Below are 13,805 nucleotides of genomic sequence, written 5' to 3' on the forward strand. Positions count from 1 at the left end.
GCTGATTTTACTTCTTCCAATCTCCCATAGCTACTCAGCAGAAACAGGCTGCTTAATGGCCAGGGGCTTGAAGTATTTGCCATTGCAGGATGGGTTGATGCTCCAAATACTCTGAATTATACCATTCCTATTATTGTTCTGTAAGTTTGGCTTAGTGGTCACACTCGTACCATCGAGCAAAAGATTAAACACCACTGCAAATAACCTCGAACCAAAACTTTGAACTTCATTGAGCAGGTGTGCTATTTTAAAAGTTGTCTTTAAAGAATGATTAAATTCATGTCACATCCACCTGTTCAGATGAATTGAATGATCCCAGATATTGTCTTTCTATCATCTGGCCATTATTTATCTTCAACCAGCAAAACAGATCCCAGGGTAATTTATCTTACTAATGCTTGTGGTATCTTATTATATGAAAATGGGCTGCTAAGTTTTCCTACTTGATGGAAATAGTAATTAATTGTCTGTGAAGTGCATCGTGATGCCTTCATGAAAGATGCAGCAAAAAGAAGGTTCTTTTTCTCTTTCTGTTTTTGTAATTTGTTGTCGACTGTTCGGTTTTCAGAAAGCATTCTTTGTTGCATACATAGCAGTGGAGGTGATGTTTTAATATCTTTTAACAGTACAATGGTATTAATCTGAGGAATGCCACGGAGCAACAGGCCCGATTAATTATTGGACAGACAGAGCCATGCGAGACTATCACCATCTTGGCGCAATATAACCCACATATGTATCAACTGGGTAACCACTCACGTTCCAGGTGAGACTTCAATCCTATGAACTAGAGCCTAGACGTGTACACTGATTTCTCTGAGCAATTCAGTAGGTTTACTCCCAATGGCTGCACTAGAAATGGACATGTTTAGCTTTTCTTGAATATGTACTCCCACCTTGGGTCATCTTCAGCTATTGCCAGGTCAGCCAGGTTTTAAATGAACGTTAAACATTTTATGTGATTTTAGTGCACTTTAATCAGGCACGTTTCCAATTCACTTAAACTGATGTATAAATTATCAAAAACATTTAATTTTTTTTAAAAAATCATATTCTTCAATTTTCGACATGTTTCTATAGAATATTGAAAACATACGTGCAGGATGTGTGTCCAGCTGCAGCTCCTGTTACACCGCATGAAGGTCGTGGATAGCACGTTCAATGAGTTGGTCACACCGCAGATTAGGATTGGTGAGGGAGACAGGGAATGGGTGACCAAAAGGCAGAGAAAGAGCAGGAAGGCAGTGCAGGTGTCCCCTGCGGTCATCTCCCTCCAAAACAGGTATACCGTTTTGGATACTGTTGTGAGAGATGATTCACCAGGGGAAGGCAGTAGTAGCCAGGCTCATGGAACCGTGGCTGGCTCTGCTGCACAGAAGGGCGGGAAAAAGACTGGCAGGGCTATAGTCATAGGGGATTCAATCGTAAGGGGAGTAGACAGGCGTTTCTGTGGTCAAAAACGAGACTCCCGAATGGTATGTTGCCTCCCGGGTGCACAGGTCAGGGATGTCTCAGATCGGCTGCAGGACATACTGAAGGGGGAGGGTGAACAGCCAGTTGTCATGGTGCATAGAGGCACCAACGATATAGGTAAAAAATGGGATGAGGTCCTACAATCAGAATTTAGAGAGTTAGGAGATAAGTTTAAAAAGTAGGGTCTCAAAGGTAGTAATCTCAGGATTGCTACCAGTGCCACGTGACAGTCAGAGTAGAAATTCAAGAATAGTCAGAATGAATACGTGGCTTGAGAGATGGTGCAGGAGGGAGTGGTTCAGATTTTTGGGACATTGGAACCGGTTCTGCGGGCGGTGGGACCATTACAAATCGGATGGTCTACATCTGGGCAGGACTGGAACCAATGTCCTTGGGGGTGCTTTTGCTAACACTGTTGGGGAGGTTTTAAACTAATGTGGCGGGGGATAAGAAATAGGAAGGATGCAGTAACATTGTTGGGACTTTACTACAGGCCTTCCAAAAGCAAGCGTGAAGTAGAGGTACAAATATGTAGACAGATTATAGAAAAATGTAGGAACAATAGGGTGGTCGTGATGGGAGATTTTAACTTCCGCAACATTGAATGGGACTCATGTAGTGTTGGAGGCGTAAATGGAGCAGAATTTCTAAAGAGCATCCAGGAGAGTTTTTTTTTAAGAGCAGTATATAAATAGTCCAACTCGGGAAGGGGCCATACTGGACCTGGTATTGGGGAATGATCCCGGCCAGGTGGTTGAAGTTTCAGTCGGTGATTACTTTGGGAATAGCGATCACAATTCCGTAAGTTTTAGAATACTCGTGGACAAAGACGAGAGTGTCCTAAAGGAAGAGTGCTAAGTTGGGGAAAGGTCAAGTATAACAAAGTTCGGCAGGAGCTAGGGAATGTGGATTGGGAGCAGCTGTTTAAGGGTAAATCCACATTTGAAATGTGGGAGTCTTTTAAGGAAAGGTTGATTAGAGTGCAGGACACACATGTCCCTGTGGAAATGAGGGATAGAAATAGCAAGATTAGGGAACCATGGATGACAGGTGGAATTGTGAGACTAGCTAAGATGAAAAAGGAAGCATACATAAGATCTAGGCGACTCAAAACTGATGAAGCTTTGGAGGAATATCGGGAAAGTAGGACAAATCTCAAACGCGCAATAAAGAGGACTAAAAGGGGTCATGAAATATCTTTGGCTAACAGGGTTAAGGAAAATCCCAACGCCTTTTATTCGTATATAAGGAGCAAGAGGGTAACTAGAGAAAGGATTAGCCCACTCAAAGACAAAAGAGGGAATTTATGCATGGAATCAGAGGAAATGGGCGAGATTCTTAATGAGTACTTTGCATCGGTATTCACCAGGGAGAGGGATATGACGGATGTTGAGGTTAGGGATGGATGTTTAAATACTCTAGGTCAAGTCGACAGATGGAAGGGGGAAGTTTTGGGTATTCTAAAAGGCATTAAGGTGGACAAGTCCCCAGGTCCGGATGGGATCTATCCCAGGTTACTGAGGGAAGCAAGGGACAAAATAGCTGGGGCCTTAACAGATATCTTTGCAGCATCCTTGAGCATGGGTGAGGTCCCGGAGAATTGCTAATGTTGTCCCTTTGTTTAAGAAGGGTAGCAGGGATAATCCAAGGAATTATAGACCTCTGAGCTTGACGTCAGTGGTAGGCAAACTGTTGGAGAAGATACTGAGCGATAGGATCAATTCACATTTGGAAGAAAATAGACTTATCAGTGATAGGCAGCATGATTTTGTGCAGGGAAGGTCATGTCTCACAAACCTAATAGAATTCTTTGAGGAAGTGAAAAAGTTAATTGATGAGGGAAGGGCTGTAGATGTCATGTACATAGACTTCAGTAAGGTGTTTGATAAAGTTTTCCATGGCAGGTTGATGGAAAAAGTGAAGTCGCATGGGGTTCAGGGTGTACTAGCTAGATGGATAAAGAACTGGCTGGGCAACAGGAGACAGAGTAGTGATGGAAGGGAGAGTCTCAAAATGGAGAAGGGTGACAAGTGGTGTTCCACAGGCATCGGTGCTCGGACCACTGTTGTTTGTGATATAAATAAATGATCTGGACGAAGGTATAGGTGGTCTGATTGGCAAGTTTGCAGATGATACTAAGATTGGTGGAGTTACAGATAGCGAGGGGGACTGTCAGAGAATACAGCAAAATACAGATAGATTGGAGAGTTGGGCAGAGAAATAGCAGATGGAAGATCCAATTCAAGAGTGGACTATACGGTCAATGGAAGAGTCCTGGGGAAAATTGATGTACAGAGAGATCTGGGAGTTCAGGTCCATTGTACCCTGAACGTGGCAACACAGGTCGATAGAGTGGTGAAGAAGCCATACAGCATGCTTGCCTTCATCGGATGGGGTATTGAGTACAAGAGTGACCAGACCATGTTACAGCTGTATAGGACTTTGGTTCGATCACATTTGGAATACTGCATGCAGTTCTGGTCGCTACATTACCAGAAGGATGTGGATGCTTTAGAGAGGGTGCAGAGGAGGTTCACCAGGATGTTGCCTGCTTTGGAGGGTGCTAGCTATGAAGAAAGGTTGAGTAGATTAGGATTGTTTTCATTGGAAAGACGGAGGTTGAGGGGGGACCTGATTGAGGTCTACAAAATTATGAGATGTATGGACAGGGTGGATAGCAACAAGCTATTTCAAGGTGAGGGGGAAAGTTTAAGGGAGATGTGCATGGAAAGGTTATTACGCAGAGGGTAGTGGGTGCCTGGAATACTTTGCCAGCGAGGTGGTAGAGGCGGGCACGAAAGCATCATTTAAGATGCATCTGGACAGATATATGAACGGGCGGAGAACAGAGGGAAGTAGATCCTTGGAAAATAGGCGACAGCTTTAAATAAAGGATCTGGATCGACACAAATTGGGAGGGCCGAAGGGCCTGTTCCTGTGCTGTAATTTTCTTTGTTCTTTGTGCATTCTTCTGAAATTTGCGTCATAAAATAACGTGAATTAGAGTATTAATGACATATTTCATACAAATACTGCTTATGGATTAATTATGCTACTGACATTGGATGTTGTCCCTCATTTTGTTTCCAAGTTGATACTGCAGCTTTTGCCCATTTGCCGTGTGTAATTTTCAGTGGGTTTTAGAAAGAGAAATTTACTGTGGAGTGGTGTTGCTAGGGTCTGCACTTCATTGCGGCCAAGGTATTGATTAGTAACTGTGGGACTTGTGAATGTGTACGATAACTATTGCTAGTCTTCTATGCTGGTATCCTTTAAGCCCTTCTAGATATTTTGATGACCGATAGCTGATGCCTGTATGATTCTTGTGTTGCTAGTTCTCGTCTGGAACCAATAAGCAACCAGACGACTCCCCAAGGCAGTGGAGCAACAACACCCGACAACCACTCCATAATTGACGCTGTGAGTGAACAGGATGAAGGAACAATAACCCCACCATCAAAGCAAACCACCCCAACGACTAGCCCACGTAACTCAATCAGGTCAGTTGTGAACAGAACAGTTCTACGGCACTATGACTGAGATGTGGGCAGCAATAAAACTTGGCCTTTTTACTGCATTCGGATAACGCAGATGATTTTGACTGTGGTCAAAGTGGATTTTCTGTGAGCTTTCATGCACCTATTTCTTTTGCCTGGTCAGTGAACCACAGTTAGAATAGTTGTGCTACTTTGAAGAGAATGATCAGATTTGGCATTAGGCAAGCAAAACAACAAGAAAATGTTTAAACAGGGCATTATTTACTGGTATTCAAAGCTATGAGGCATCTGGATAAAGTAGATAGGGAGGAACGACTTCTGTTGCTGGCAGGATAGAAATCTAGAGAACACCAATTGAATGTAATTGGCACAAGAAGAATTGTCGACAGGAGGACGTTTATTACACAGTGAATGGTAGGATCTGGAATGCACTGCCTGAGAGAGTGGCAGAGGCAGATTCAATCGTAGCTTTCAAAAAAGAATTGGATAGTTATCAGGAGAGAGAAAAAAATTGCAGGGTTACAGGTAAAAGGCAGTGGGACCAGGTGAGTTGCCGAGAGCCGGTGCAGACGTGATCGGCTGAATGTTGCAAATTTATGGTTCAAAACAATTAATTTTCACAATATTGCAGAGAATGTGCCATACTTTTCATTCAGCATTCATTAAGTGAAAAACTAAATATTTTCCGCAGCTCTATATATCCGTGGCTAATGTCATATTTTTCTATTTTAAACCCGGGTTTGTTTTTATAGTTCAGATTTTGTCTAAGTTACCTTGCAAAGCTTGTTGTTTTTTCTCGTCTGGTGAGAGGCATCTAGATTCAGTTTTGGACAACTCAATATTGTGGTCTCATTAAGATCGATGAAACTGTTCCACGAAGGAAACTCCGCCTGGTTGGTAACGTTCTTCCGGAGGAAGAGATCATATTCAAAGAGTTTTGAATGTTTGGACGTTTGGTGAAGACGGGACATGGCCTGGCTGTGATGCCTCCATGATTAATCCTTACTGTCCAGGCTCGCACTAAGAATTGCCCCTTGATCAAGATACTGGGGGGCTACCGGTGCCAGTAACTGGACCCTATCGTGGTACATGGTATTCTAGGTATAGGGGCAATAATTGAGGGAGGGACAAAACATACTGCTAAATGCATTGATGAACTTGATGGTCCACAAAAGTTATGGGAAAATGGCTTGTTATTCTTTTCCAGCAAAATAAACTGATCCACATTGACCAGGGATATCCCAGATTTATCTCAGTTCTATGCTGAATGATCTCAGCTGGAGCAGTAGGACCATTGGAGTCAGTACAGCTAATCAAAGGAGGGTAAATCAAGCAGAGTGACCACTATTGCCCTATTGCACCAGTCCTTGCTGGATTGTGTGTTTTCCTTAGTTGAACGGGAATGTGTGTGGAACTGTGTCGCAGTCCTTGCTATTGTCAATGGAGAATTGCTGACAAATCTGTTGAGCAAAATCATAGTAAGCAACCATTGTCTTTCAACAGAAGGCAAGAAGAAAATTGACAAGATGAGATGTAAAGAATTTACATAGGATTAACAGCTACCTTGCTGTGATTCTGTTGCTAGTTTTCAGAAAGCGATCTCTTAAAAAATCTGCAATAAATAAATATAAAGTGAAAAATTAATATTGGGCAAAAGGATTTTTAAAAATCATTGTGTACTCCATACATTTCTTGGCAAGTTACTTCTACGTGTGTCAACATTTGCCTGCAGATAAACATGTTCCTTATTTTTCTTTTGTGTACTTTTAATTCAACAGAAAGTCAGTTGATTCAACCAATCAAATTGCCGAGCCAAGATTTCTTTTCCTAAAGAAAACTCAGATGGAATTAGGCATTCAAATTTGTGGCGGAAATTTGTACGGGGTTTTTGTGGCAAAGGTGGAAGATGAGAGTCCAGCAAGTGGCCCTGATGGGCTGGTGCCTGGGGATAAGTTACTGGAGGTAAGAAGGCAGAAGGATTTACAGCATTACTCAGCGCCAACGATTCACTCAAAATTCCCATAATTTTTCAGATTTTTAATAATGCCCATGATTCTTCGAACATTAAAATCTCCCGTATGAATCACATGAGCAGTTAGAGCAGGGGTGGGCAAACTACGGCCCGCGGGCCGCATATTTCTGCGGCCCACCAAGTCATTAAAAAAAAATTTTAATTTAAAAAAAAAAAATTTTTTTTTAAGGTTAATGGGGGGGGGGGGGGGCTGTTGGGTTACTTACTGGTATAGGGTGGATACGTTGACTTGAGTAGGGTGATCATTGCTCGGCACAACGTCGAGGGCCGAAGGGCCTGTTCTGTGCTGTACTGTTCTATGTTCTATATGAGGCGCCCAGAATCATAACCGGGTGAAGTAATTATTTTACTTAATATACTATGCGGCCCTTTGTGAATTGTGAATTTCTGAATGTGGCCCTTGCACGGAAAAGTTTGCCCACCCCTGAGTTAGAGCATAGGCTTTTTCACCAGGGAATGGGAAGGATGAAATTCAAGCCAATAATGATGAAACTTCAAGTCATCTCGGAGTGAAAAGGCTAATTCTAGCCAGCTGATGTTATCCAACTCTACACAGTGTCAAAATGGGTCCTTTTGAGCTTTGTGGGTTGCTTACGCAGTCAGTAAAGTAATGGAGTTGTTGTGATAACACTGCATACACTTTTGAGTGTAACAATTTTAGTTCAGTAGCCAAGTGACAATTGCCCTTTACCTTTCACACTCTGGTTTCCTTTTGTAAGTGGTCACATTTAAACACTGCACATTTGTGGTGCATCGAGCCAAGAAGTGAGGTGACCTCACCCAACTATAGATTATCCCTTCTCATCAGGGTTATCATTAACCCCTAGTGTGTCGAATAGCACTTAAAAATGTTATGCAGTCAGGCACTATCTTGCCTCCTAAATAGCATAGCATGCTTTCAAAAGATTTCCCCCAAACTTGACAAATGACTCCTGAACCTTATCAATGTTCTTATTCTTTCATTAATTCTGCTGTGTTATATAACTCCTCTGTTGAAATGTTGATCCTGGCTTGCTTTGCTGGACAGTGCACCTTGCCTCCTTACCTTGCAAACCCTTATTGTATGAAAAATAAGTTACCTGAGATTTCAGAGCTAGGTACCAAAAAGTGGATAACACAGTGGGTTTACTTTATTTATCATAAATGTGGCTGTGCTGCCATAAAAAAAATCAATCTGGTACAATGCTCAGTTATTTTTCTTGCAAGACAAGAAAGCAGCGGAAACAAGTTACGTCAGAGTGCACCTGGGGCAGTTTGCAGATTAATTAGGCAGAGACCTGTCATTTAACTCCAGTTCAATATCACCCAAATAGATTATCTGGTTGTTTATGCAATTGGCTCTCATGAACATTTCCATTTTACAAACAATTCAATCAGTTTAATACCAAACAGAATCTAATTGATTAGTTTACTGTTTAATATATATGTATGTGAGAAATATGAATGATTGGATAGAAATTTGGCTGTTGCCCTGGAAATTTGGTTAGGCTAGCAGATCGATATCATTTTCAGGCTAGAAGAGATAATGAAATAACAGCCTGGACCATTACCATTGGCCAAAAACTGAACTGGACCAGCTGTATAAGTACTGTGACTACAAGAGTGGGAGAGAGATTGGGCATTCTATTGCAAGTAACTCACCTCCTGACCACACCCAAAGCCTGTCTACAAAGCACAAGTCAGGAGTGCAATGGAATACTCTCCCTTGCCTGGAGAAATGCAGCTCCAACAACGCTCAAGCAGCTTGATACCATCCTGGACAAAGCAGCCCACTTGATTGGCATCTTCTACACAACTTTCAATACCAGCAGATGTGTACCACCGACAAGACGCACTACAACAGCTCACTAAGGTTCCTGCAATAGCACTTTATAAACCCATGAACTCTCCCACCTAGAAGGACCAGGATAATAGATACATGGTAAATACCACCACCTACAAATTTTCCTCCAAGCCTCACAGAATCCTGATTTGGAATTAATGCCGTTCGTTTGCTATTGCGAGATCAGAATCCTGGAACTCCCGCCCTATAAGCACCTCCATCACATGGACTGCAGTGCTTCAAGAAGGTGGATCACCATCACTTTCTCAACTAAAGGTGAGCAATAAAAATGCTGGCTTAGTCTGCGATGCCCACCTACAACAAAAGAGGTAAAGAAAAGTCCACAAATTCATATTTAACCAGTTGATTGTACCCAGAGGAGTAACAGAACAAATTCATTAAGTTAACTATCAAGTAACAAACTCAATATCTCTCATTCCAAGTGTTCTGTTTAACAGCAGTATCTCTTGAGACATAATTTGAAGTTTATTTTCCAAGAGAATATAATTGGTTTATTTCTTCGGATACAAATAGAACATGCTATCACAGCAACATGGAACCGGTTTGTGGCACTTCCCCATGAAGAAGATAACTTCTGATGAGCCAGGTGATAATCTTGCCGTCTGTATCAAAGACATTGTTCGGGAATGTCCCATGCGTTTCATTTTTGGATTCCCTGCATTTTCTATTTGTACTCCATGCGGTGGTCTCCTTCCTTTTGGCACAAGATTTTAAGTAAATGCATCGCTGAGTAGAGATTAGTAAATTGCTTAGCGAAGTTCACCCCCTCTGCTGCTGAATACCACCCATTACAACATTTTTGGAATTTAGTGTGTCTAGTTTTCACCTCTTGGGCTTACCTGGCGCAGGAACAAGTGGTCTCTTTCTGTGCTGTAAACTTTCTATGATTCTGTTCTATGTCGGGGCCTCCTACATCGGACACCTGCGAGGCAGACACCTGACAATTAATGTGCTTTTACTAAGACTTATTGTTCAGACAGCTTGGGGCATGTACTGCAATGCTATTATTGTTCTCCAAGCTGGCATGGAGCCCAGGTCATCAGAATGCTCCATTAGTTTTTATACTAGTGAATATTTCCTTTTTGTTAGTGAAAACTGAATGAATGAATGAGAAAGTTATTAAAATTTGAGACTATCAATACTCTCATTTTTCAAAAGGTTAAACCTCCACCAGCAAAACTCCCTCAGGATTGTCCTGTTTCTTTCACCGACTTCATGCTGCTTGTACATGTTTATTGTTGTGCATCAGTCTTCTTACTTGGAGTATTCCCTGGTGCCTCTCACTGGTTAAGTGTTAATTGCACATCAGTGAGGCTTCATTGTCTTGTGGATTGGGGAAGATTACCCTAGTTCCTATGCAACAACTTCTGAAAGGAATATTGCCTCAAGTGAAACAACAGCAACTCCCATCAAGGCTGCAACAGTATAGCTGCCGCATTTGCCTACATAACCAAAGTCACTGCATTCCCAATGTAACAGACTGTGTCAACCATGGATACACAGAACTTCTAAATAAATAAATAGACACTGCAAGCTATCGTGGCACATCCTGCACCAGCATCCACCAAAAAATGATGAAGGGCTTCTAAAGATGTTTAATGAAAATAAACATACTTGAATTTTAAGTATGAACACTTAATTTATGCATTAAAATCTGCCGTCGGCAACATCCTTCCATCTGTGTAAGATGTTGGACATGCAGTTGGGGGATAGGGTAGCTTCATAGGCTGCACATTTGCTGATGTCTCAAAAGACCAATCCATGAGAGGCAGGCTCAGCCACGTAGGAAGTGGCTAACAGGTGTCATTATAGATTGTCTGCGGTGTTAGCACTTGCTGCTCTGCTGGTGTAGCTACTGATTGTCATGGTGGTACATGCCAGCCCGCAAGAGATGCTACCATTTTCCTCTATTGTCAGCTGGTGTCTCCCAGATGCAAGGATAATTTTTAGGGCCTTTATGTCACACTCGCAAGCTTCCGTGAGGCGGAGCTTTAGGCATCCTACTGGTCGTCTCATTCTGGCCACATTGCCAAACAAAAATCCTAGCTACGTGACTGTGTTCCATCCTGTGAAAATGCCTGAGCCTCCCAAGTCGCTTCTGCATGTTGAGCGTCAAGATACCTGGGTGCTTCACTTTTGAGAGGACTGCCATATTTGTAATTTTTGCCCTTCCTTGAGATGGGCGGCACGGAAGCACAGTGGTTAGCACTGTTGCTTCACAGCGCCAGGGTCCAGGTTTGATTCCTGGGCTGGGTCACTGTCTGTGCAGAGTCTGCACGTTCTCCCCGTGACGGCGTAGGTTCCTCCAGGTGCTCCAGTTTCCTCCCATAAGTCCCGAAAGACGTGCTTGTTAGGTGAATTGGACATTTTGAATTCTCCCCCTGTGTACCCGAACAGGCGCCGGAGTGTGGCGACTAGGGGATTTTCACAATTACTTAATTGCCGTGTTAATGTAAGTCTACTTGTGACAATAATAAAGATTATTATGACTTATTATTAGATGCCCAAAATGTGCCTGGAATGAACAACTTTCATGCATTAAAATATCTTCTACTTAATCTGACAACAGGCCGTACAGTCCACAGGGGGGCAGTAAGACATAACTTTCCCGAAAATAAAAAAACTTAACTGTGGAGCAGTGTGTCCTGCCTACTGATCGGACAATTATATTTATTCACTTTGCACTCTGATATTAGACCTGTCTTTGTGTGCACTCTGTGAGCGCTTGGTAGCCTGGCCAGATGGCTCTTTGATACTACATTGACATAACCCTTTAGAATGATTAATTTTCGCATTGCTTGTTTTTGCACATTTAAAGCTTTCCGTTTTAGTGATTTATTATCATCTTTGATTAATTCCGAGACAAAGCCATAATTTCATTTGCCTTAGATATTTTATTTTTATCAGACGTCATTTGGTGATTATTTAACTGCATGAATAATTTGTAAAGTTATGCAGTTGGCATTGCTCAATATCAGCGCATTTATCAGCTTTTTTTAATAGCACTATTCATACCTTCCTTTTGTTTATGTTTGTCATTGTTTGTAGTGAGATCAACATAAAGGCCTTAGAGAAGGTATGACAAATATATTGATTTTGGTCACTGCAGTAATTGTGGCAATGTCCTGTGAAAAAGTAGTTGGCCTCTGTTTACCATATAGTTAGGAAAAAATCTTATTTCTAAAGTTTTTTGCTGAGAAAAAAGTGGTCATTCTACATAGCAGTTCATAGATTGCAGTTGCATTTTGCCTAACAGTTGTCTTTCTGATACAGCCGTACAGTTTTATGTGTTTAAAGTCTTGTCACCACTGAAAATATAGCTTGTCACCACAAGCTATATGTGCCAGGCTCAGTTTAATTCAGTTTAAGGTGGTACACTGGGCTCACATGACGACGGCGAGAATGAGCAAGTTCTTTGGGGAGGAGGACAGGTGCGCGAGATGTGCAGGGAGTCTGACCAACCATGTCCATATGTTTTAGGCATGCCCGGCGCTTAAAGAATTCTGGCAGGACTTTGCAAGGGCTATGTCCAGGATATTGGCTACCTGGGTGAAGCCGAGTCCAACAATAGCGATCTTTGGGGTGTCGGAGGATCCGGGAGTGCAAGAAGCAAACGAGGCCGAGGTGTTGGCCTTTGCCTCCCTGGTAGCCCAGAGACGGATCTTGTTAATGTGGAGGGACCCGAAACCCCAAGAGTGGAGACCTGGGTTAGTGATATGGCTGGGTTCCTCAGCCTGGAGCGAATAAAGTTTGCCTTGAGAGGGTCCCTGCTGGCGTTCTCCAGGCGGTGGCAACCTTTCCTTGACTTTCTAGGGGTGCGGTAAAGTGTCAGCAGCAGCAACCTGGGGGGGGGGGGGGGGGGGGGGGGGGGGGGCTCAGGTGGAGGGAATTGTCTATTTAATGTATATTTTCTGTTTGTACAATGATAACAGCCACCTAGTTTTGTTAAATAGCTTGCTGGCATAATTTCACAGCCAATAGAATTACTCACTATTTTCTGGGGGTGTATATTTCAGTAGCAATAAATAGTGCATCAAAGCTGGATAGGAACAATATTCCTAAGTGTAAGTTTCCCTTTGCTTCGGGTTTAAATCCATATTTGTGTTAAATGTTTGACCATAGCACTAGAAGTTGTGGTGAAATAAAAGTTTGGCTTTTTGCGGAACAACCTCATGAAAATATGCTTATCGTGACTGTTAAGATGATTTGGAGCAGGAGCAGTCCACTCTTGCCACCGTACTGCATTAGCAAGGGAACAGTATGCAACCCAGGGAAATGAGAGAGCTGGCGAGGCAACTGAAACATTCAACTTCAGAGAAGTTTCAAGCAACCATGACAGTTTTATGCACCATTTTTAAAAAAAAATGACACAGGAAGTTTTATTGCCACCCTATTTTCTGGATTTCAGTTGAAGCCAATGTTAATTCTTGATTGTAATTATATTTCATTTTCATTACAGTACAATGGCACTGACATGCGAAATGTGACAGCTGAACAGGCCTATGTTGAAATGCTAAAACCCACAGAGGCAATCTCTGTGAAGGCTCAGTACAGGATAGAGGAATTCAACAAGATCAGAGATGAAGCTGGAGATGGATTCTATATCAGGTATTGTTTGAGGAAGTCAACTGAAAGTTTCTGACAATCATCACATGGAAAAAGTCAGCACTTTATGGACAAATTCTGAAGGATGTAGAGACAAGCAAAAATTATAACTGAATACATAGAAGTGATTAGGGTTGAGCGGCAACAATAGTAACAGTAAGACTGTCAAGTAACGTAGCAATAGCAGCCATTAAGTCACTTTTATTTCGTGTTAGTTCTGTACACATGCAATAATTTTACACAGAACAATGTTAATTCCAGTTTTTCTATGTTGAAAAAATTATGTATTATTTTTCAAATACTTTACCTCGTACAAATGTATAATCACAGGGACATCTGTGGTGGGGTTTTAATT

At 42.1% G+C, this 13,805-nt stretch overlaps 1 protein-coding gene across 16 annotated transcripts in view; it reads left to right on the forward strand.

The window, feature by feature from the left end:
* The window catches only part of dlg5a (discs, large homolog 5a (Drosophila)), a 220,779-nt gene that overhangs the window by 184,060 nt on the left and 22,914 nt on the right, over nucleotides 1–13,805 (forward strand). For all 16 annotated transcript variants that reach the window (XM_038783233.1, XM_038783226.1, XM_038783227.1 and 13 more), the window contains 4 exons: nucleotides 627–766; nucleotides 4,809–4,973; nucleotides 6,749–6,932; nucleotides 13,305–13,453. In XM_038783233.1, coding sequence (XP_038639161.1) covers nucleotides 627–766; nucleotides 4,809–4,973; nucleotides 6,749–6,932; nucleotides 13,305–13,453 — 638 coding nt within the window. The remainder of the gene's footprint in view (nucleotides 1–626; nucleotides 767–4,808; nucleotides 4,974–6,748; nucleotides 6,933–13,304; nucleotides 13,454–13,805) is intronic.

The sequence above is a fragment of the Scyliorhinus canicula genome, chromosome 22 (assembly GCF_902713615.1).
Source record: "Scyliorhinus canicula chromosome 22, sScyCan1.1, whole genome shotgun sequence".
Taxonomy (NCBI): domain Eukaryota; kingdom Metazoa; phylum Chordata; class Chondrichthyes; order Carcharhiniformes; family Scyliorhinidae; genus Scyliorhinus; species Scyliorhinus canicula.